Source organism: Rhea americana, unplaced genomic scaffold, assembly GCF_003343005.1.
Source record: "Rhea americana isolate MKP2758 unplaced genomic scaffold, rheAme1 scaffold_27, whole genome shotgun sequence".
NCBI lineage: Eukaryota > Metazoa > Chordata > Aves > Rheiformes > Rheidae > Rhea > Rhea americana.
This window is the reverse complement of record NW_028186390.1, coordinates 3,159,593-3,182,068: the sequence shown is the minus strand read 5'-3', so window position 1 is coordinate 3,182,068 and position 22,476 is coordinate 3,159,593. Positions and strand designations below refer to the sequence as shown.

Genomic DNA, 22,476 nt, shown 5'->3' with positions numbered 1-22,476 from the left:
ACTGATGACTGAAATAAAAAACAGCATTTTGATGCAATAAACAGATAACTTGCACCATAAGCTATACTTCTGTGTATAGTACTCTTATCAGAAATCTGTATAATTCATGCAGTTTTTGTGTGAAGACTTACCTGCAGAAATTTCTAACTGAACATGCTAGACCTTTTGCAGAAATGATGTTGTTGGCTATGAGCTGTACAGGCAACTCCYTCTTCAACAATTAAACAATGTTAATCTTGTATAGTTTCAGCTTTAGTTTTAATGTAATTTAGACTTGATCAGTTATTGTTGAAAGTTTCTTGGTTGTAAGAACCCTTCTGTCCATTAGTTTCTTTTGAAAAATTGTTACATTGGGTATTTCTAGTGTCCTTTTTTTTTTCCTTAATTTTTTGCATAATCAAAACATGGAATTTTTACAGATACAGATTGCATATCCTTCCAATACAAAAKGTTCTTTTCCCACTGGTTAATCTGTTCCCATTCAGACTTTTGAAGTTAAAAATAATCGATTTCATGAATCCTCTTCATTTTCTCTGTCATATTTAAAGATGTGGTAACCCAACAGGAGTTTGTTCAGTTTTCTTAAGCACACAGTTTTTCAGTTTAAATATGGGGAATATACTATATGCAGAAGTGTGTGCTTTGAATTTTACATTGTTAAGGAAAACAAATTTGCAAGTGAGAAAATATAAAAGTAGTCACTTTCGTGGCAGTGGTATTTTTGTACTTGTTAGCATATATGCAGCAAAATGTAAGAAATCAGTGGCAGTGAAAAGGCTGCAAATTACCGTAGGTATAAAGTAACTAGGACAATCAATTAATGTGTTCAAAGTTTTCAACTGGAAGGTGAGTCCATCTTTATGAAGAGGCTTAGTATTAATTTGCTCAGTCCTTCACTAAGGAACTGTGAGTTGAGCTGTATTTCAWTTGGCAAAGGCTCTTTTTGAAGTGAAAAAAGTGCTGTCATATAGATGGATATGGTTTTGTCGTCTTTAATTGAAATGTAAGAATATGGAATCATGGGACAGTCTGCAGCAATACTGATTTCTGTCTCATGTTTTCCAAAGAAACCTAATTAATGTTATTTAAAATGTTTTTTTTTTCAATTATAAATAGTCAAATACTCTATGTGATTAGACCATTGCTGAAAATGTGTAGCAATTTACTGTTACTTATTTAACTGGAAGCAGAAGAGAAACATGCTCAGCTGTGTGCCTGTGTTTACACATTGCAGGATGAGAGGCAAAACAGCATTTATCAGCCAGTTGGCAAGCAAAACTGTATTTTTGCTACCATTTTTTTTCAAAACCTCTACTTAAATATTTGACTTGYCTGTCTTTTTAATATATCTAGGGTGTGGATTCAGGATTTGTTCCCAGTGTTCATGATTTTGATAAGAAACTTGCGGAGGCTGATGCGTACTTACAGATCTTGATAGATCAACTGAAGGTATGTTAATAAACTCTGGTGTATTGATTGACTGTACTCTGAGTTTACATGTCACTGGATTTTGAGGCTTGGCTGAAAGGTAGCTGAACAGAGGGAGGAATCATGTTTTACATTTTGAATGTATTCTCGTAAATGTGGGAGGCAGAGACTTATCTAACTGAGCAGAATATGAACATGGGAAAACATATGTGTTATATATGAAGTCTACTGATGTCATTTTTTTCCCCTAGATTAGAATATTACTTCTGAAGTAAAAAGATTCTTACCAGAAGTAATAAAATTAAATGTTATAAAAGTTTGATGAAAATGCAGGTCTTCATTTCTCTTGAAGTGGTTCTTGGGATTGTTAAAATAATGTTAGAAAATCAGAATAACTTTCTGTAAAAAGATTTTTTTAGAATGGTATATAACCACTGAAATACACATTCTTGTATGTATAACTTGATGCAATTGGCAGAGATGAGTTTAAATTTAAAATGTAATGAAGTCATTGTCTTGCTCATAGCATTTCAGAATTTCTTTTGAGAAAATTTTGTCATGTAATTTGTAATTATGGTTGCAGGTAGTTCCAGACTTTGCTGCAGTAGTGATAGGTATCTGTTCTTCATCCTCAAGTAAAAGCATTCTATAGAAATTCTGCAGAAATACGGTTCTTTTCCACTGTGCATGTGTATTTTAAATACAAGAGAGGCAAAGAATGATAAGGTCATAATCTCACAGTACCTACCTTACTGGGAAAAACAATTTTTTTTTTCTGCCAGCTAAGATACTTTTTCCCCATGACTCAGCAGGTTAAAATTGTGTGTTAGATTCCTTCCATTCTGCCGTTTTGGATTTTTTTTTTTTTTTTTTTTTCTGATACTACTTGACAAATACTGCATATGGGATATTCAGCAAAAAATCAGTCATTTTGGGGAGAGATAGGGAAGAGCATACAAACAGAAATGGAGGTAGACAAGAGGTGCAAACAGAATTCAAAGCTAAACTACAAAGACTTGAGTCAGGAGTTAGCTGTCTCTTGCTCCCAGACCATCTAGTAGGAGTGTGCGAGGGAAACATGCTTCACTGAAGGAAGGTATTTAAATCTGAATGCCTTCTGCCTGTTACTTCAGGGCAAGCGTGGGGAGGAGGTTTGCGAACTAACAATGAGAGAACAGAGAATTTAAGAGTGGACAGAGACTAAGACTACAGTCTTTTTTTAGAACCAGAAATTGGCTCTCAAGAGAAAGTTGTATAAGTAACTAGGTTTTAGATGGGCAGTTGAGTGAATACTCTGGTTCCACTACTCAAAAGTGCAGCATCTTTTCTGAGCAAGGATGGATATGACGAACTTTTGAGTATTATCTTTAATCATATTTCTTTCTTGAACAACTTGTGCTTGATGATTATTTCTATCTGCAGGTCTGCGTGCTGTCAAAGGTAGCTCGGTTTATGTTAAATAGACAATCTTGTCAGTAAGAATTTGTGCAGTGTTTTTAGCTGCATCTCCTGTTCCACTTTTAATAAAAAAATACAGAACCTAACACTGTGAAATCATTATGCATCTTTCCTAAGAAGTGCAYATAAATCTTACCACAGTTTATATTAGCCTGAATGAGGAGGGAACCTAGGAGGATTGATAAGGATTGAGGTGCTGTTGTGGTAAGCACTTCATGCCCTAAAGATCTTTGCAGGGGAGGGAAAAATAAAAAAGCAGTTTGAGGTGTTCTGAGGAGTGTCACTTCTATTACTCAACCTCACCTTTTTGTTCAAACCATGGCAAAACTGTGCCAGCCCAAGTTCTGGGCCCAGCATCAAGAGCCGAGATCCTGTGTCTTGCAGAAAAGGGTAATTTGAGTTACAGAGATACAGTATCGCAAATGCTGTGAAGAAATACTAGGTAATAACTACTTTGGGTCGTAATACCAAGTTCATATACCTTAAAAACTTGTTAAATACTTTTGGTTTTGAAATTTCAGTGTTTCTGGCTGATATTTTATGGAAAAATAGCATTTTCAGTTTTTTCACAAATATATTTTTTTTCTTCTAGCTGTTTGATGAAAAACTTCAGAACTGCAAAGATGATGAACAGAGAAAAGCAAGTATATTTTATCTTAAATATTTCTTATTTTGCTTTATCTGATGGATTTGTGCATCAATTTATTATACACTCTAGAAATTCAAAATCCTTCCATCTATTTTCACATGTCTCAAGTTGCCAAAATCACTTAAAACAATTTGAGTAACTGGTAGCAGTATAATTTCTGTAGTAAGTAGGAGGTGAGCTTAAGTTTTTTAGTAATATTGAGTGCCATTCTTGAAACATTAAAAAAAAAAAAAAAATTCAGTGTATAGGAAATGATTACTCCTTTGTTATTCAATTGTTTAAAGCATTTTTAACTTAAATTTTCTATTTTTTTTCCTCTTTAGCAAGGGTGAATGTTTGATATGTTTGTGGGAGTAGCAAAGCTATTCTTAAAAACAAAACAAAACACGTGCATTTCACATCATCGGTCTACATCCTACATAGTTCTGTGACTAGCATGGTACATGTTGGAACTCTGATATGTTTCATTTATCTTTGGTGAGGATGCCCAAAAATGTAGTTTTCTATCTGGATGGCATTATCTTTTTAGCTATATTGTAATTCATTTAACTGATGGCTTTTTTTATTATTTTTTATTTTTTTTATTTCCCCCCCTTCTTATTCTAAAAGCAAGTTTGTAGGTTGAAATTCAGTCGCTGTGATTAAGAAAGGCTAGCACATTTTTGGTGCTGCGGGTTTAGCATAAACTAGCATGATAATTTTGTACATGAATTTGTGGTGTGGAAGAAAGATTTAATATGTAAGTATAATGTATAGTGTTTATTACAGAGGAGTTGCTTTTGTTTAAGTAAATGTAGTAATTCCTGTATTATGAAGTAGTGGTGTATTTATTCCCTTTTTTTTGTTTTCTTTTTGCTATTAGAAAATGAGCTGTTTTTCTTTCAGTGTTTGTTTTCAGTTTTGAAAACTGTTTGATGGCTTTCTGTGATAAGTCTGCTTCCCTATGCAGTTCTGTAGAATGGTTGTGACCTTGCGTATGTTACCCGTCTTGTCAGATGCATTATGGCATGCAAGTGACTTCACAAGCGATGGTCTGTCTGTCTTTTTTTTTTTTTTTGTATATGTAGTTTTTAAAAATAACTTTGAAGTGCAAGCATTCTCCATTTAAGCATATTTAATCTGTAGACAACTGACTAGAAGGAGTAAGACCTTCTGTATTTTTCCTTCTGTGCTTTGTACTGGGAAAAAGTTGTCCTTCAGTTTTGCCCTCTCTCCAGATGCAGATCAGGTGGTACATTTTTTTTCTTTTCTTTTTTTTTTTTTCATGTTACAGTGTTTCTAATCCCTAGAGACTTCTCACATATTGCTAAGTTAGAGGTTACATGACTTCTTCCTTCATCTCTGCAAGGTATCTACAGAACAGACAGACTGACTTTATAGGAAGAGGAGGAGGCTGATTTAGAAGAGGTCAGCTTGCTCTGCTGGATGAGCATTGCAATTTACTATAGATTCATTTATTCTTTATTTTGCCCAATTTGTATGTAGATCCATTTATCCTTTATTTAAAAGCAAGCAAACAACAACRAAAAACTTGCAAACCTCTTTTTTTTTGATCATGTCTATTCCTGGATTAAAGTAGCTAAGAGGTTTGATAGCATATTTAGCAATTTTCCTGTTTACATAAATATGGTTCAGTTATCAGGCTGTGGGCTGAGTCTAACCTGCAGGATACTTTTTGGTGAAGCAAGACTTGGTTATCTGAGCATTATGTGCGTCTCAAGTAGCTGCATGCTGTTTTCTGAAACTGTTTATGGCCAGGCATTTAAAACCTGGTGCATTATTTTTGTAAGAGTACAGAGAATTAGACAAACTGGTTTTGTTTTGGAATCTTTTGTCTTTTAAAATAATGGCATAGGGTGTATATGTTCCAAGATGCTTCAGAGTTCTTGGATATTTTATTTTTGAGGCACGGACACTTTTTGAACTTTGAAGAAGATAGTGCATATGCACAATTGATGAATTGTGCAGACTTTTTGACAATCGCAGTATTCCTTAAGGTCGCTGTGTTATACTGATATTCCTGGCAGAGCTACAGTAGTAGTTCTTGCTAACTATCTTGCAAACATACTATAACTAGCAGTGCTACTACTTTTGTGGAAGCTGTTGATGGAGTACAACATATATGTCTGATTATGTGGGAAATAGAGAAAAGGTATGTAATCTGAGTGTACTGGCATTATCAGGAGAAAACAAAATAGGACCTTATTTTCTTAGTGACAGCAGTATTATTGGTGAGAACTCAACTTAAGTGTTTCTATTTAGTTTCATGAAACTATCTTGACCACAGAGATCTTGGGGGAAATAAAATTAAGCATTCAAAATTAGCAGAATGAAGTGTATATTGGGCAAGCTGGAAGGAAGCTGACATTTCTTGACAAGCTTTTGGGCAAGCAGCAGTTGCCTGCACAAGCTCTGGCTCACAGTGAGTACTTTTTGTGAAGTAAACCCTATCTGAGGAGAGAGCTTCAGGTTGTTACTGATCCTGATTATGAGTCAGCTGCCCCTACGTACCCCTACTGCCTCCCTTTCAGACAAGCTAATACAATTCTTTGTAGCCACATGACTGTTGAATGAGGCAAAAATCCTAATCCATGAAATAAAATTAGCTTTCTGTTGGCTCATCAGTGACCTCGTGAAAAACGAGATGCCGCAGAAGTATAACAAGCAGCAAGTAAATAGTTTCAGTGGCAGCCTGCAATTTGATTGGATTGGGTAGTGAATGTGGCCACATTCTGCAACCGTAAGGCAGCTTGAAACGAAGGTGTTCCTCGGAACGCTGGTACAGCTACCGGGGGAGACAGGGATGCAGAAGATAATGCATGTGCACAGGAAACTGATGTTTGGTTTGCAAAAACACGTGCTCGTTACCTAAAACTAGGAACACTACTGTATTAAAATTTTATCTTCACCAATTTTCAAAGTCAGAGTAGGGATCTTGAAGAGAGAAAATTCTAGTAACTCTTAGGTAGAAAGTGATATTCGTTGGTTTTAATTTTTATTGGTGCTTTTTTAAAAAAAATCTTCAACACACCTCCTATTTTGCCTCTTTATGATTTTATTTACAACTTATAAAATATGTATATTTTTACTGTAGTAAAATTTTTTGCAAATATGTTAATTTTTATGGCAGTAGCTTAATAGCAGCTGTGTTTAAATAGAAGAAGAAAAGTTTAAATGAAAAAGAGGAAAAGAATGAAGTTAGAAGGATTGTAGCAGTGTGTATACATAGAAGTGTAGTTCTATACGATCAGTGAGAAGTGCAAGCCTTCTCCCAACAAACCAAGATAATTTGGGGTGGTTTTGTTATTCGCGATACTCCACTTGGTTTTTCTCTCCCCTGTGTCATGTCTGTAGTATGTTTATATAAAATCTTATGGAGAAGCAGTCATGCTTTGTTTTATGGCTATTTTCTTCACAGCTCTAGATTTACACATTGCTTATGAAACCCCCGCTTTCATATCAGTTTTGCAGATTTTTACAAATGAATTTACAAAGTACACACATGGGGGATAAAATAGATAACCTCTGGAAACAAAGAAAATCTAACATTTTCTTTACGTTCTGCCCTGTGCACTTTAATTAGAAATTCAAACTAGGACAGGCAGAGTTATATTTCATTTGCTTAGCCATAAGGGACAGGACTGGTGCTTTTTAGACAGGTCCTCACAGGGCCTGGGTCTGACTTGCCTGCACTGTTCTCTTAATTTTGTGTATGTATAAAAAAGATAGAGTATTCTGATTTTCTGTGCTGTGCTCTTGCTAGGTAGCTAAAGAGCACAAATGTGGGGTCAAAAATTATTTAGTGCGTATGGTGTGTTACTACTTAAGCTGGACTGATAATAGTAAACTGTTAAAATGCTTAAAGAAATAAAATGCTTTTCTATAATTCGTGTATGAGTCTTGGTAACCAGGTGACCTGAGATTTGTTCTACCTCAGATATTCTTTGTGATCTTTTGCAAATTATCTTTTTGTCTGTGCACAGCTGTAAGGAAAAGAAGAAACCAACAGACTAAGRGATACCTTGCAATCTACAAATGGGCAGGAGGGGAAACAGTATAACCAAAGCACATTGTAGGGCATGTCATCACTTTCAGAGTTTCAAGAAAGATTTTATCAGTGAGTGGAATGAGATACTAATCTGTTTGGTGTGTAATTACATTGTAACTTGCTGGAAAAATAGTTAGAACTGCTCATGACTGCCTACAGTTGACTATAAAACCTTCAGACTGAATGATTCATTTTAGCTGTTCGGTTGTCCAGCTGACGAGATTTGTATGTTTGGATACATTGCCTATTCTGTTTTGGTACTAAAAGGCTCAGGGCTTCACTGAGTTKTTGTCGTCATATTTAAAATGCCCCCCCCTTTTTTAATTCCATTACATATTGATAATGTTTGGTCTTGAAGTATGGTAGAGATATGAAAATAAGGAAAAAAAAGTAGGGAAGTATAGCTGTTGGCATATTACTCTACTTGCAGCAGAAATAAATATGCTTCACTTCATAATATAGTAGCCTTCAGATACTATTTGCTAGATCAGTATGGTCCAGTTGATCCAGTGAAAGAGGATAGGTGCCATTTGCCACCTCTTGCCAGTTAAGCACAGATTGAGGGAAATATGTAACTTCCTTATGAATGGTAAAATCAAAGTTTAGTGGACAAATTTTCCCCAGTTGTTATCTGAAAAGCCATTTCTACATTTTTATCGATATAAACTGAGACTGTTTTCTCCAGCAGACGTGTAGGTACGTGTTATTCTCTGGCGGAGTAGAATCTGTGCTGCAATGCTGTCTAGGGATAAAAGTTACTTTACACATTTTGATTCTTGAGGAATCCTAAAGACTATGATTGAAGTCCTGTGAGATATTCATATTAATCAAAACAGAGAGGTTTTGTAATTTAATTAATAGTGGTTCAGTGCTGAGTCCAATTTAATAATTTTGCCCTTAGCAAGATGCAAAGGCATCAACAGCATCCATATGCTKCTTAGGTTGTGTTTATGTGTTGAAAGGCATGTAGATATCTATTCCATGCAGGAAATCTTTATGAACAAGTGTTTCTAGATAAAAGTTTTAAATGGGCAGATTTCCAGATACACTTTTACTGGAAGCTTAGAACAAGAAATATGTGCACTTTTGTTTTCCATTTTTTCCCCCAAAACTATGGGAACTATTATACTTGAATGATGGTCCTTTCAAGCGATATTAGCTATTGGAATGTGCTATCATTCAGGACACTGCATAAAGGTACAAACTGAGGTTAGTGTGAATCCTTATACTGAATTCCATGTTTGTCACTGTTTATGTTATGCAGAATTGAAGTGTGGACCTAGATGGGTAAATGTATCACTTCTCAGAAAATCCTAGGCTTGTCATCTTTAAGCTGTAATCATCAATTTGATTTATTCTGTAATGAACAAGATAGAAAAACTCTAAATGTCTACCTACAGAAATAGTCTCTTTCATGTTGCTTGCTTTCTTCTATTCCTCTCCCAATTTAAGATAAAATAGAGTGTTTGTAGTACAGTATTTAAGTAAAGCTAGATGCTTGAAATTCTTTAACCATATTATTTGGAATTTTCTTTGCAGAAAATTGAAAGTCTCAAAGAAACAACCAGTGTAAGTTAATTTTTTTTAATATCTGTTATATATGATTCTGACAAATCACTTCATTTTCTTGCAATTGTTTTAAAAAGTTTTTGCCAGAGAGTAGAAACTTTTCTTTTAAAGCCATACAAGAATGGGATTTTTTTTGTTTGTTTTCATTAAGGATGAAGTTTCAATTTTGTTTTAATGTTGGAGCAGTGGAGCAAAAAAAAAATGGATTAGTTGTGAGGGAAAATGTTAGTAATCAGTTTCATGTTTTGGTCAGATGTCAACTTTATTTGAAACACTTTTAGGCAGGTTCAGGTTTACTGAATATAAATTTGAAATTAAAAAAAATTTTCTTGAAATGTTCTTTTTAAACTTTTCTTTTCTTAAAAAGAAGTTCTCTTGAGAGAAATCTTTTGATAAATACACATTTTCCAGTAGAAGCATCTGATAAGAACACATTTCTTATCACAGATCTTTTTGAAAGAGGCACATAATATGATCCTATTCTTAACTTTGTTAGTATGGAAAACTCGCTTCTCTCCCTTCAGACCTTTTAAAACTTTTAATGACATATTGCAATGAGGAGAGTTCTCAGCTTTAGGAAGGTTCCTTTTTATCATTCTGTCCTACTTGATCTATCTCTTCACCCCAATAATTTTTTGGACACTTTGTCATTATTAAGATGCATGTCATGTCTTCCTTTATTGTATTGGAAATGGGTCTGCTTCCCACCTCATCCTTCCCTCTTGTATTTACTGCTAAATAACTTTGTTCATGCTCAGCAGCCTTCTCATCAGCTTGGCTCTCACAGTTCAAAGCTACTTGTCTGTTCTAGACTGTTTCCAATTTTTTCTCGATATTGCTTCACTTCTGATAAATGATGGGGATATTATGTTGCTGTATAGATGATGGAAAGTGCTGCTTTCCTATGAATTAATTTTTCTCTGAGATCTGGTAAATCAATATTCTTCTCTCCAGTTAAATTTTCTCATCATGGTGGTATTATTTTTTTCCTTTTCACCTTATCCCATTTTGAGTCTTTTATAGAATCTTTTTTCTATTTCTTGAGTGCTTCTAAACTCTTATGACAGCATTAATTTACTTGTCAACTTGCCCTGCTCCTCACCTTCTTTCCCTCCTCATCTGCTCATTATTTGAGCTGATGCTGAATGGATTACCCTGAATAATGGAAAAGCTCTGGACAACGTGGCTATTGAACAATGAAGTACAGGGTCAGCTTGAGGCCCTCTGGACTTTGATTTTTTTTTTCTTGTCACATCAGACCAAGGCTGGCTGATATATACCATAGTACCATCTATGCATTATCCTGATTAGTGTTTCGGTTTCTGGGAGTCATATGAGAAATCCAGTAGTATGACAGCAAAGAAGCAGCCTGGATGTGTGTAACATTCAGATTTAAGTCTGGTGTCTCGGGATCATAAAATCAGAATAGTTGAGGTTGGATGGGCCCTCTGGATATCATCCAGTCCAACCCCCCTTCTCAAAGCAGAATCAACCAGGGCAGGACTGTATTCAGTTAAGTGTTGAATATTTCCAAGGTGGAGAGTCCACTGCCTTTCTGGGCAAACTGTTCCAGTGTTCAGCCACCTCATAGTTCAAAAAAAACCCAAAAAAACAAAAAAACACCTTATGTTTAAATGGTATTTATTATATTTCAATTTGTGCCCATTGCCTCTTGTCCTGTCACAGGATACCACTGAGAAGAATCTGGCTCCATCTTCTTTACACTCTCCCATCAGATATTTATACACACTGATAAAACCCCCCTGAGCCTTTCCCTCTCCAGGCTAACCAGTCCCAGCGCTCTCAGCCTCTTCTTGTGTGACAGATGTTCCAGTCTCATAATCATCTTTGTGGCCCTTCACTGGACTTGCTCTGATATATCCATGTCTGTCTTGGACCGCTCTTGAAGCGTGGTACAGGCACAGACCGCTCCAAGAGTCTGCTGAGATTTGGCAGAGCGTGGTAGCACTGGTTAAACACAAGCCAAGTGAGACCTTGGCTGCTTTGCCCAAGATGTTGTGATGGGCAATGGCTGTGTCTCTGGCCTGGTTAGTTTAGTCCAGCATGAATATAACAGGACCAGTGGGGCCCAAGATAATTGTGTGGAGCCCTTGSTGTCCTGGAAATGTGGTGCAGAAATGCATCAGCCAACTCTCTGTGGAAACAGTTAGTGTCTGGCAGGGTGCTTATTTGCTAGTTAAAATAGTCAAGACAAAAGATGACCCTGGGGAATAAGTGATAACACACTCTGGATAATCTTACAGTGCTATGAGGATGTTAGAGAATTGATTATAAATCAGCATTTAATTGGTTAATAATATTAAATTTCTTCCAATTCCTATGGCAGTAGGAATCAAAATTTGTCYCTTCCTAGTTTCCTTTTCCTTCCATATACCATTTACCCAAAGGTTTGCACACTGCTTACTTTTATAGATAAACTTTGACTTGCCTCTTCTAAGGCTCTTTCTAGGTGTCTCATAGCTAATTTGTTACTCAATGCTGTTTGGAGTCTTTTTTTTCTTTCTTTTTTTCTTTTTTCTTTTTTTAACTCTATCAAAACTTTCTTGCTCTTTTTGTCATTTTCTCTCCTTGCTTCCCAGTCTTGTCATCCTGAATCTTTTGATAAGCTGATGTTAATATTTCCCAGTGCSCTTGTTTCATATCCTGTTTCTTTCCTTTTTGCTTCACATGTTCAACTCTTTCATGGTACTCTCTGCTGTTCTCCTTTTACTGTGTTTCATATGTTATGTATCAGAACTTGCACTGTTTATCCTTTTCTAGAGCTTCCATTGCTTTCATCTTAACTAACTCTATTTGCTTTCCTTCACTCCTCCCCCTTATTTTCAGCTTAAAAAGAGAATTTGTCAACCTTTTAAACCAGGGGATGTCTTTATTAAAACTGAAAAAAAAAAAAAAAAAAAGCAGTGCTGCATACATGCAACAGGTATGCTACTTGCTCAGAACTTGCCTGCTTACAGCTTTCTGAGAGTTAAAGTTGGCTTCCATTTCACCTGGATGTCCTGCACATGGCCTTTGGCTACTTTAATTTTCTACAGCTGTGCTTTTGTCTTTGGCAGAAAAAGGGGAGGGGAAAATAAGGGTCTACAGAAGTGAGTGTCCATTTAATTCTTACTCAGTATTTCAGTTAATATTGTATGTCACTATTAAGATACCTGCAAATACAAAATAYAAGATGCTGATGTTGTTGTTGTTTTTTTCTAGAGTATGGTAGAATCAATAAAACACTGCATTGTGTTGCTACAGATTGCTAAAGTAAGTACACTCTAAACAATTTTGAACTTTAATTATATGGTGTTAATCTGTGGGAAAACTCATTTTTTCATCYGACACTTGACATTTAAGAGTGTGTTCTATCACATATGTTCCAGAATATATTAAAAAAATTTGTGTAGGTTAACTTACTATTTTAATGACATTTCAAAAATACTGAGTTCCGCAGTAGACAATTGTATCCATATTCACAGCCAAAACTTCAATTACTTTATTCAGTCTTTCGCTTTTATGTGATGAGTTTTAGTAAGGAAATAATTCTAAATATATTGACTATAGTCAATATAACCTAATTCATTTTGTAATTTGTAAAACTTCTAAGATATGATGATAGGTAGCTCACCGTAAGAGGGGGAAAAAGAATCCTTACACAAAAACACCTCTCAGCTTCCTACAAACAATAAAGATTAAAACACATTTGACAGTCATAAAGTTTGTACTGAATTTTGTACCATATTGTTCCTATGTTGCTGGTGCAAAAAAAATTTTTTTTTTTTTTTTTAAGTACTAATGTTCCTGCATTCAGCAGGTCTGATTTCCTCTCTGGGAAGAAGTGTTTGACATCTGTTTTCAGGTTTTGAATAAGCTAATGTATATTTCATTGACTGGTTAAAAAAAACCTGATAAAATCAGTAACTGCTGTGGCCCGTCACACTAGCCATACTGCTAGCATTGCTTCCAAAGCATTGCACTGCTGCTTCAGGAGCTGCGGTGATAATCCTGGTCGCTGACCGGTCAGGACTGRTGCTGTTTTGAATCTACTCTAAAATGTCTGTTCTTCTTTTGGTCTTTATAYTTGTATTGCAGGGCAATTTTTACTGACCTGAGGCTTGCTCTTCAGGAAATTMATGTTCCAAAAAGCTCAAAAGAAAGTTCTTTTTTTGCAGAGTTTGCAATTAGATTAAGTCAGAGCCTTCTACAAGTATAAGGATTACAGAACAAAAACTGAATGAAACTAAGTAGCCKTTCTGCTTCATTTAAGAATGTGACTAGCATAAATAGTAAAAGGGAAAATTGTGATGTTAATCTAAACTGTGATTTGACAAGGCTTTTAATAGGTCCCTATTTCAAGAAGTTCCAACATCATCATGAACTTGAAATTATGTTATTTAAGAATACRAATGCGCAATACATTTGGACTTTCACAACACTTAAGTGTTTTGTTATCTTGTTAAAGATAGTGAGATTTGCTTATCAGATTTTTTTTTCATTTCTGTTCTGCAAAGAAACCAACTTTTATACCATTTTCTGAATTTAGGACTGTATTTAATCATAACTTACTCTAATTTATTCAGGAATAGGCATAGGCACTTCAGTGTTTTTTTCCTGTACTCTGCATTATTTTTATTTTTTTACTTTATTTGTTAGGAGCTCTCAAATATTATGCTGCTGTTTGTTTTAATTTCTAGATGCTAAATACATTTTACAGAATTTTGAGGCCTRTGAAAATGGAAGTGCTTAGAATCTTGCAGGATCAGGTTCTTCTGGATGCAATACTCTTTCAGTAATCAGTGCAGCTATGAATATCAAATGTTCGCAGTTTTAGTTTAAAAAGATAGATAAATTTGGAGGACAAGATGCATTAGTTAACATGTTCATGTGGAAACAAAAATATTTTAAAAGTAGCAAGGTACATGGAAATAGCTTTGTGCCACATGAATCTAGAGCGAGAACAACCTGTGTTCAGCATGCTGTGATGCCCTTTGAATCCTTCAAAGTAATAATAGCAGAAAAGCCRTGTAAAATCACTAAGTGTTGCAGTAATACTCAACGCTAAAATTAAATCTCTGAAATGTCTTTGAGGAGTTTCATCTGCATGGAAAGCTGCAACAGCAGGTTGGCATCCTGTCTTTTCGCCTCTTCTCCTGGGAGCTGGGACCTCCCAATCATGGCTTAACTCCTTCTCTCTCACTYGCTGTGTAGCTRTAACAGGCAAGTGCATGCAAGTTGCATGCTTGTTCGACTGAGTTTGGGAGAGGCAGTTATAGAYTGGATGATAGTATCTCAGGTTGCTTATGCAGACATGTAACTTGTTTCTCAACAGCTACCTCAATATAGCAATGTGTAACAAGTGACTGCCTCATTTTTGGTTACTTACTATATAAATGTATCTAACTGTTGTAATTGTTACAGAGGTTCAATTCCTGTGAAATTTTGCACCTTTTTTAAGCTTAATAATGCAATACAGTAGTAAAGCTGGAAAAGCAGAATTATAGTCTGCTTTTCCATTCCTGATCAAAGCTRGTTACGGATGGCTGAGTTAGCTTTCTGGGCCTGTGGACTGTCAGATTCCATTTCTGCAGTGTACTGTGGGTGAGTTTCGTGGGGCAAATATTGTTTAATCTTGTGCCGATGATATAAGCTTATTTTTTGAAGTTGGGAAGTAGCTTGTTGACAACAGACAAACGGAACTTGTGGTGGCGGTTATGGCCATTTTTTTGGTCAGGTTCAGGGCTCTACTGCTTCAGGTAGTATATAAACATAAAAGTAGACAGAGTAAAGGTCTTTTGGGGGACTAATTTAGTAAATGAAAGAAGTTGATTCATGCATAGTGAAAAATATCCTCTTTAAATCTTCCTCCTATTTTAATAACCTTTCTTCTGCTTTTGTTTTCCTCCTCTCTCTCCATCTTAAGCAAATACACTCGTTGACTACATGACATTCTGACTTTTTTCCCTTCYCTGAGCTTTACTGATATCCTGATTTCCTACTGCTGTGGGAAGTAAGAGTATAATTCTCTGCTGCATGTATGTGAAACTTAATATATTAAAATTTCTTTGAGTATAACTTGTAGCTTTCTGTTTGGTTCTCCAGTATATAACCTAAGCTTCTAGAATTTTTTTCCAAAAGCTATAACACAAGTCTACCTGATGACTTACATGACTAATATTAAACCATTTTATCCGTACCCCTCCCACTTTTACTTCTACAGTGCTTTTCCCATTAGGAGACATATTTCATAGTTACCTGCTGATTGTTTGCATACCTTGAAAAATGGCATCATTTTTTCTTATGTACTTAGAACCTATTTCAGTTTCRGATATGTAGCCGTTTATTGTTTGAATGATTTTGATGTATTGAGGTAAATCTGTTTCCTATTTGCATTAAGTTGAACTACTTTATGGACTTAGAACAGCCTGTCTTGTACAATAATGAATAATAGGAGTATGAGTAATTTAATAATGAAGTAAATGCCAATTAAATAGGTATATGATATAATACAGTAGTTTTACAAATATGCCTTACTGAAAAGCAATCAAAATAAACAAAGTGGAATGGGTAGGTGAAGCATTTGGCTAGTGTGAATTACAGTTGAAAAGTTGCCCAGTTCTGCTAATAATCTCTGCATGTAAAATATATGTAGTGATCTCTCAGYGGTTTGGTGAACTGCAGTCTTATAACAGAAATGTGTATTATACATTGTATGAAGTAGCTCTTATTGTTTYGATACATAGCTTTGGATCTTTGCCTTCCCTTTTTCACCCCATCACTTGCAGTTGGTTTTGCCTGTCTAGTTTTATGGCATTTCTCCTTTCCTTACCTGATTAACGTGCCACACACATTGCTGGTTCTGTATTGCTGAGATAGGACAGCAATCTTCTGTTTAATTTCTTATACGCAAGATATGGTCATACAACATGGAAATTTTGTGTGTGGAAAAAATGGCATTTTTGCAGGTGGCATTTTTGTTTGCCAGTTTGCAACCCAGCAGAACTCAGTGTGCTTGGTGTCCTCTTTTTGTCATTGAAAACCTTGCTTAAGAAATGTCAACTAGCAGACATGAAAATGTGGCAGCCTATAGGTAAATGTATAAGCTAAAAGAGAGTATAATACTGTAGCCATTTTAAATATCAAAATATATGTATGTCCTAACTTTATTTTCAATATTATTTACAGCTTTTTTCTTTTCTTGGTTCTCTTTTTCTTCATAACTTCGACAACTGGAAATCTGGGGAAATACTCTGTAGATGTCTGACAGTTTACACTGAACAAAGCTATGGATAGATGTGCTGGCTAGTATGAACTTCTGGGCAGAAATGAAGAGATTTGACTGTGTATGTTAAAACTGTGCTCACTGTAGATTGGCATTAACTTGCCTGCTGCTAGTGTAATTTCCCCCCCATGACAGTTCTTTCCATGCATTGCCTGCCTTCACATAAGCCTCTGGGCCAAAGCTAGTCTCTTAATAAGATAAACAGGTTTTAAAATCTAGTAAAGCTTAAAAGATTTAATTTCAAAATGCACTTTTGCCTTTCAAAAGCCAGAAGTGCTTTTGGAAACTTGACCTATAGGCTAACCATTGCTCTTTAGAAGCAAAGAACTTAATGTGTTTCAGTATTTAGGGACTCGTTAGTACTGTAGAGCTAGGGGGACTCTTATTTAGCAGGAACTTACATTGTAAGGCATAATAACATGATATAGTGTGGAAGGGATATTCTTAAAATTGTTCAAATTTGCATAGACAGGTCCTCAGAACATTAACATTTTATGGCTGAAAATGTAAACATCCCTGAGAGAAACTTACTGTTATAGTTCTCAGATAACACAGAACTGATAAGTCATACAAGATTGATATGTTGATATTTTTAACGTTTTTTCCTTAAGGACCAAAATAATGAGGAGAAGCACGCAGATGGACTTATAGTAAGTTTAAATCTAATCTTTATCTGCCTTTATTTCTGCAGAAATGTGAACAGAGGCCTGAATTTCCACTAATTTTGCAACATCCTTCCTTCTTTCTCTAATTTACTGCTTCAAGTCTCTTGTTAAAAATACTGCTGAGTTGTTAGCTTCTGAGGTTGAGTGCCACTTTTGTCATTAGAAAATACAGTGAGCAGTCTTATACTGGCTGTTTTAAATGGCAGTATTATGACTGAAAAATTAGATGAAAATCTGCCATGTGAACAAATGAAAGGGGCAATCATTGGGACAGAAATAGTTTTGTGTTCCATCTGAAGTATTTTTATGTATAAATTAGATCTTCTGTCCATGTACTTCAGGTAGTTTGTCTTCTCTGCTGTGCTCATCTGACACAAAGTTGTATTATGTCTGCTTCAGCAATGTTTCATCTTTAGTACAACTTCTTCATTTTTAATGACTTCTGCCATCTTTGGTTTCAGTCATATGTAACTTCTGTTCTTTTTTCTGTTTTTGTTACTTGTACACATTTCAGATATTTTTAATAGGAGGTTGGTTTCAGTATAACATAACTCTCTAAAAATCATAGTTTGTTTTAATTACAGTTGCTGGTAACTCCTAAGCTCTACTTTCTCTTTCTGTGACATACAGTTTTAGTAGTATAATTTTTCTGGTGTGAACTTTGAAGTAAAGATGCATGTACAAATTTTGGTTTCATGCTTTTGCAGTTGCCTATGGCAGAGATGATCTGCAGCTCTACATATTTGCCTCTTAACTCTGTGTCTTTTCTCAGAAATGCAATACAGATATTAGGACTTCTGATAGTCCTAAATTTTATTGACCACTACTATAATTGTCTCTGTGCTAGATTATGATGGAAAAAAAAATGTATTTTTGTAAGAATGTGTAAAGTGATGCAGCAGTGACTGTGAAAGCTGAAATTTTGATGCTACGGAGATTGACAGTGTAGCTCACCTTAACTTGGGTTTAAGGTCAGATATTGGATCGAGTTCAGGCAGGAATGTGCTCAGCTTGATATCATGGTGAAGGGAGGTGTTTTTTATAACTTTATTATTATTAAAAGAATAGGAAATGCTTTTAGGTATGCCTTTGTCTATATCTAAAYCATGAAGGCCTACCCCAAAATACTTAAGGGAAAATTCTAGTTAGTGGTGCAAGACAGARAAATATTTAAGAATAAGGTTACAATCCTGCATACAAAGTCAAAGGTGAAGTTGCTCTTTTCTCCTGTATCATACTAGTGTTCTGCATCATACTACTTTTAGTTTTTCTGAAAGCTAGGGGAGGTAGAAATAGCAATGATATTTTSTGTATCATAGAACTCATCTTGCTTCTTAAGGTCTCTCAGGTCTGATCRTGATTTTAACTGTGAAATATGTGGGACAGGACCTACTTATGTTGCATGCATAATTGCAGAAGCAGTTGAAGTAAGATATAAGGGATGGCTGTTGCTAAGCTGAAATGCAGTAGAATAGCAGTATATGTACTGGATTGATTATTTGCCTGTCAGTCAGTCATAAGCCACATCAGCCAAAGCTTAGGGGACGGATTTGTGTTTTTGGGTTTTTTTTGTTTGTTTTTTTTTTTGTTTGTTTTTTGTTTTTTGATAAATTGGGAATAGTAGTGGTGTTTTCAATGAAATAAATTCTGTGCTATAAAAAAATCTTAATTGGATTGCTGATTCTGATGTAGGAATAGAGTTCGGAATAAGGGTTGACTAGCAAAAGAGGCAAGAAAAGTCATCCGTAGAGTCATAGAATCACAGAATCAGTAAGGTTGGAAGGGACCTCTGGAGATCATCTAGTTCCATGTGTAGGAAGATGGGAGGAAGATTAAAATGACCAGTTTCCCKTAGTCTACATGCAAATGAAAATTATTTAAGAGTAAAGGAAGGGAAGAAGTTTGTCTCTTTTTAATAGTAAAATTTTAAATACTGATCTGAAAAAAAGATAGGATTAAGCGTACAGATTAAAATTAAAAGCAAAGCTCATCTTTTTTTCTTTCTATCTTTAAGCTGAGCATTTTTAGAAATGGAACTCAGTATTATATTACTTTCTGTGCTTGATATTTTTTCTATTTAAGTATAGTAGCAAGACTTGCTAACAAATCAACACAAAGATTTTCACAGTTCTGACAGAWTATTGTTTTTTTAATTGCAAGAGGTTTGGAAAAGGTTTTTACCTGCCTTTTGCCCAGTTGTTAGCCAGAACCATGTGGCAATTCTGTTTTTTGCATGTAAACCTATATAGGACTAATTGTTAAATTTAACAGAATAAAAGGTCAGTTAAGGAAGGTAAAATTGTGCTAAATTTAATTAAAAGACATTGCTGCTTATCCAGCGAGCATCTTGAAAATCAAAAAGCCAAGAACATTTTCTGAAGTTAGTGAYTTTTGAGTGCTGAGTTGGGTTGGTGCTTGGTTTTCAGAGAGCCTGAGTTTGTAAGTAAATTGAAATGTTCTTGGAGATATACTGAAAACTGTCAGCTTGTATTTAAAAGAATTTTGGCAACGAAGTGCCACTTTATGGCTGTAAATGTGCAAATATCTTATTTTAATTCCTGTGTTGATTTAATGCTGTCTGGACAAATTATTTTCTGAAGAAATTGTYTTTAAAAATACAGATTACTTATCCTAATTTTGCCAGATGCTTTGTTCTTTTTCCTCCTGCACACAATAGCTATTAATGGACATTGGAAAACATAGCAGAAGATAAAACTTGAAATACAGAACTCTTTTTATAAGATAATTCAAATCTGTAGCAAATTCAGTTTAGTACTTTAAAGTTTACAAAATGAATCAAAGTATTACTGTTTTGAAAGTATTTCTCATGTCTTCAACTGTCAATCTATGTGTCATTTTTCTTCTCTCAGGACTTTGCTATCTTGCATTTGGGCATTTCTCGCACTCAAAATATTCTTACTATCTGTGCTTCTTTTTTCTTTTTTCTTTTTTTAATTAAGAAAAGACTGTACTTTTGTTTCTTTATCTCAGAGTACTATAAATCCTGTTGACGCAGTGTATCAGCCTAGTCCTTTGGAAGCGTCGGTGATCAGCACAATGCCTTCCCAGACTGTCATACCTCCAGGTATGGTACACAGAAAGCAGCACAGCAGAAATGTTAATGAACAGAGGAGGACGAAACTGCAGACTAGATGCAGAGGCTATGTGATGGTGGGTAGCTTCTGTGTTGTGTTTGCGAAACAGATGCACTGCACTTGGTGCACACACCACAGCAGTGTGAAGGAAGAAGGAGTGGGAAGCATAGAGCCAGCCTGAGCCTGTTTTGTGAATGTGCTGATTTGGTTTTTTGGTTCTAAATTGCTAACTTACATTTCWATTTTTTTTTCCGAATGAATGGAAACTATAGTTTCCAGAAAACAAAACCTTACTAACTGTGATTTTTTTTTTCTTAATGCTATCTTTGCCTATTAATGAAAAAAAAAAAGCTAAGTAACAATGATGGAAAAATGTATTTTTCCAATGTAATTGGCTTTTACAGACAAAGACTTATTTTTTTCAGAATGAGGTAAAACAGTGGGGACTCTCCCAATAAAAGCACAGTTCTCCTATTTAAAGATGGGTTTTGAGTTTTTTAGTTTAACTTACCAAAATATCCCCCTAGAACCTGCTCAGTTGTGYAAATCAGAGCAGCGACCCTCATCCTTGCCAGTGGGACCTGTGGTAGCATCACTTGGAAATCAGACTCCGACACCAAATAGTACAGGTACGGTTTTGTGTGACTGTCTTTCAAAGTACAAGTAACAAAACCTGAATATATAGTGTCTGTAAGCTAATGTAACTATCTATTATGATAATGTTATATAGGCCAATTATAAAGGAAGAGTTTAAACTGCTAGCAATTTTGTTCTTAGTCTTATCTCGTGTGAGCAACACTGATACTCGCACTGATCGCTTCATCAGAGTTTCACCTTTTCTGTTCTGATGTGATTTGGGGCAGGGGGGCATACAATTGCTTGACTTAACCTAATAAACATATAAGCTGGTCTAACTTTTGCTATTTTTCTGAGAAATACAGCAAAAACTAATTTGCTGTATTTCTGAGAAATAGCTCTGAAACAAGAGGAGTCTCTCTGTGCCTTTGTGGTGCAACTATCAGCTCTCTCAGTAAGTTTCTGCACCAAACGTGTAGCCTTTGCTTTCCAAACGCTGACTGGGATGAAATCTTCCACAGAACCTTAATTTTTCTTCCTTGACTTGATGATTTTTCTTGAAAACCCTGAAGTTTTTCCTTCTATTCAGGTTTTAATCTCTTCCACCATAGACTGTTTTCATGTGCAAATGATCATGGTCATATCAGCCTACATCTTGCTTTTAATCAACATCTATTTCAGTGTTGTGTTAAAATCAATTGTTCTGGCTCCTAAGTATCGTATTTAAGTAGGAATACTGCTAGCTTGCTTTTTTGTTTCCACCATCACAATCTTGAGGCAATCAGCACAAGGATTTTGCAGTAACTACATTATGCCTGACCTTTCTTTTTTTTATTGATTCCTCCCTATCCCTATGAAACAGTCATATTCATTTGAAATAAAATAGATAATTTTGTAAGTTATTTTATGGTGTAAAATCACCTTTCTGGTTTATTTGAAGTTAATTTCTACAGCTTTCTTGCTTTAACAGTTAAAGAGTAATTATTAAAATGCTACCTTTAAAATGAAATTAACCTACATAACTTGTAATACTTTATTAGATTATAGTATTGTGTTCAGATACCTAAAAGCTAATCCTCTTTTGTTGAAAAATGTGATGAAATGTCTCCAAAACTAAATAGAACTTAAAAAATACGACCTGRTATATTGCTGTAATGTAATTCTAGAAAAAGCCTCACTAACTACTTGTATTTCAAGTATTTGTACTTGTAATTCAATTTAACTTACAAATTTTTCAAGAATGTATAATTTGACTTAAAGTCTTAATGAAGGAGAAATATCCATACAGTAAGTTCTAGACTGCCACTGGCTTTATAAAACTTTATTTTCAAAGAATTGAAATTTGATAAATATTTTATTATATCCTCCTCCTTTTTTGTCTGTTCTTCTCTTGTCTTCAGTTTGACATAAGAAAGTAGGAAGAATGTAGAAATTGTCATCTTAAATTAGACTTGATATCTATCTTAATTCATTACCTACCTGCAGTTGTTCTAGCAGAAGCACTAAGAACCCTGCAGAAAGTGGCTGTGGGATAATCTGCTTCCCAGCAGGAGGTGTCAGCTTGAATGCTAACARCTAGAGATTTGCTTAACCTTTGAAGCTCAAGGTTTAATACTCTTTCCACAGAATTTTAATAATTAAGTATTATGTAGGTACTACTAACTATAAAAAAAAGAATTTTAAATTCTGAGTCCTTGACCTCA

General features: G+C 35.1%; 1 protein-coding gene across 3 annotated transcripts in view; it reads left to right on the top strand.

Moving 5' to 3' along the window:
* Positions 1-22,476, top strand: part of OSBPL9 (oxysterol binding protein like 9) — a 57,368-nt gene that overhangs the window by 26,037 nt on the left and 8,855 nt on the right. Inside the window, exons 4-10 of one of the 3 annotated variants that reach the window (XM_085308039.1) lie at positions 1,354-1,449; positions 3,479-3,526; positions 9,123-9,152; positions 12,375-12,425; positions 17,049-17,087; positions 20,094-20,187; positions 20,725-20,826. In XM_085308039.1, the coding sequence (XP_085164165.1) occupies positions 1,354-1,449; positions 3,479-3,526; positions 9,123-9,152; positions 12,375-12,425; positions 17,049-17,087; positions 20,094-20,187; positions 20,725-20,826 (460 nt within the window). The remainder of the gene's footprint in view (positions 1-1,353; positions 1,450-3,478; positions 3,527-9,122; positions 9,153-12,374; positions 12,426-17,048; positions 17,088-20,093; positions 20,188-20,724; positions 20,827-22,476) is intronic. The other 2 variants (XM_085308040.1, XM_085308042.1) reach the window with 2 other exon arrangements.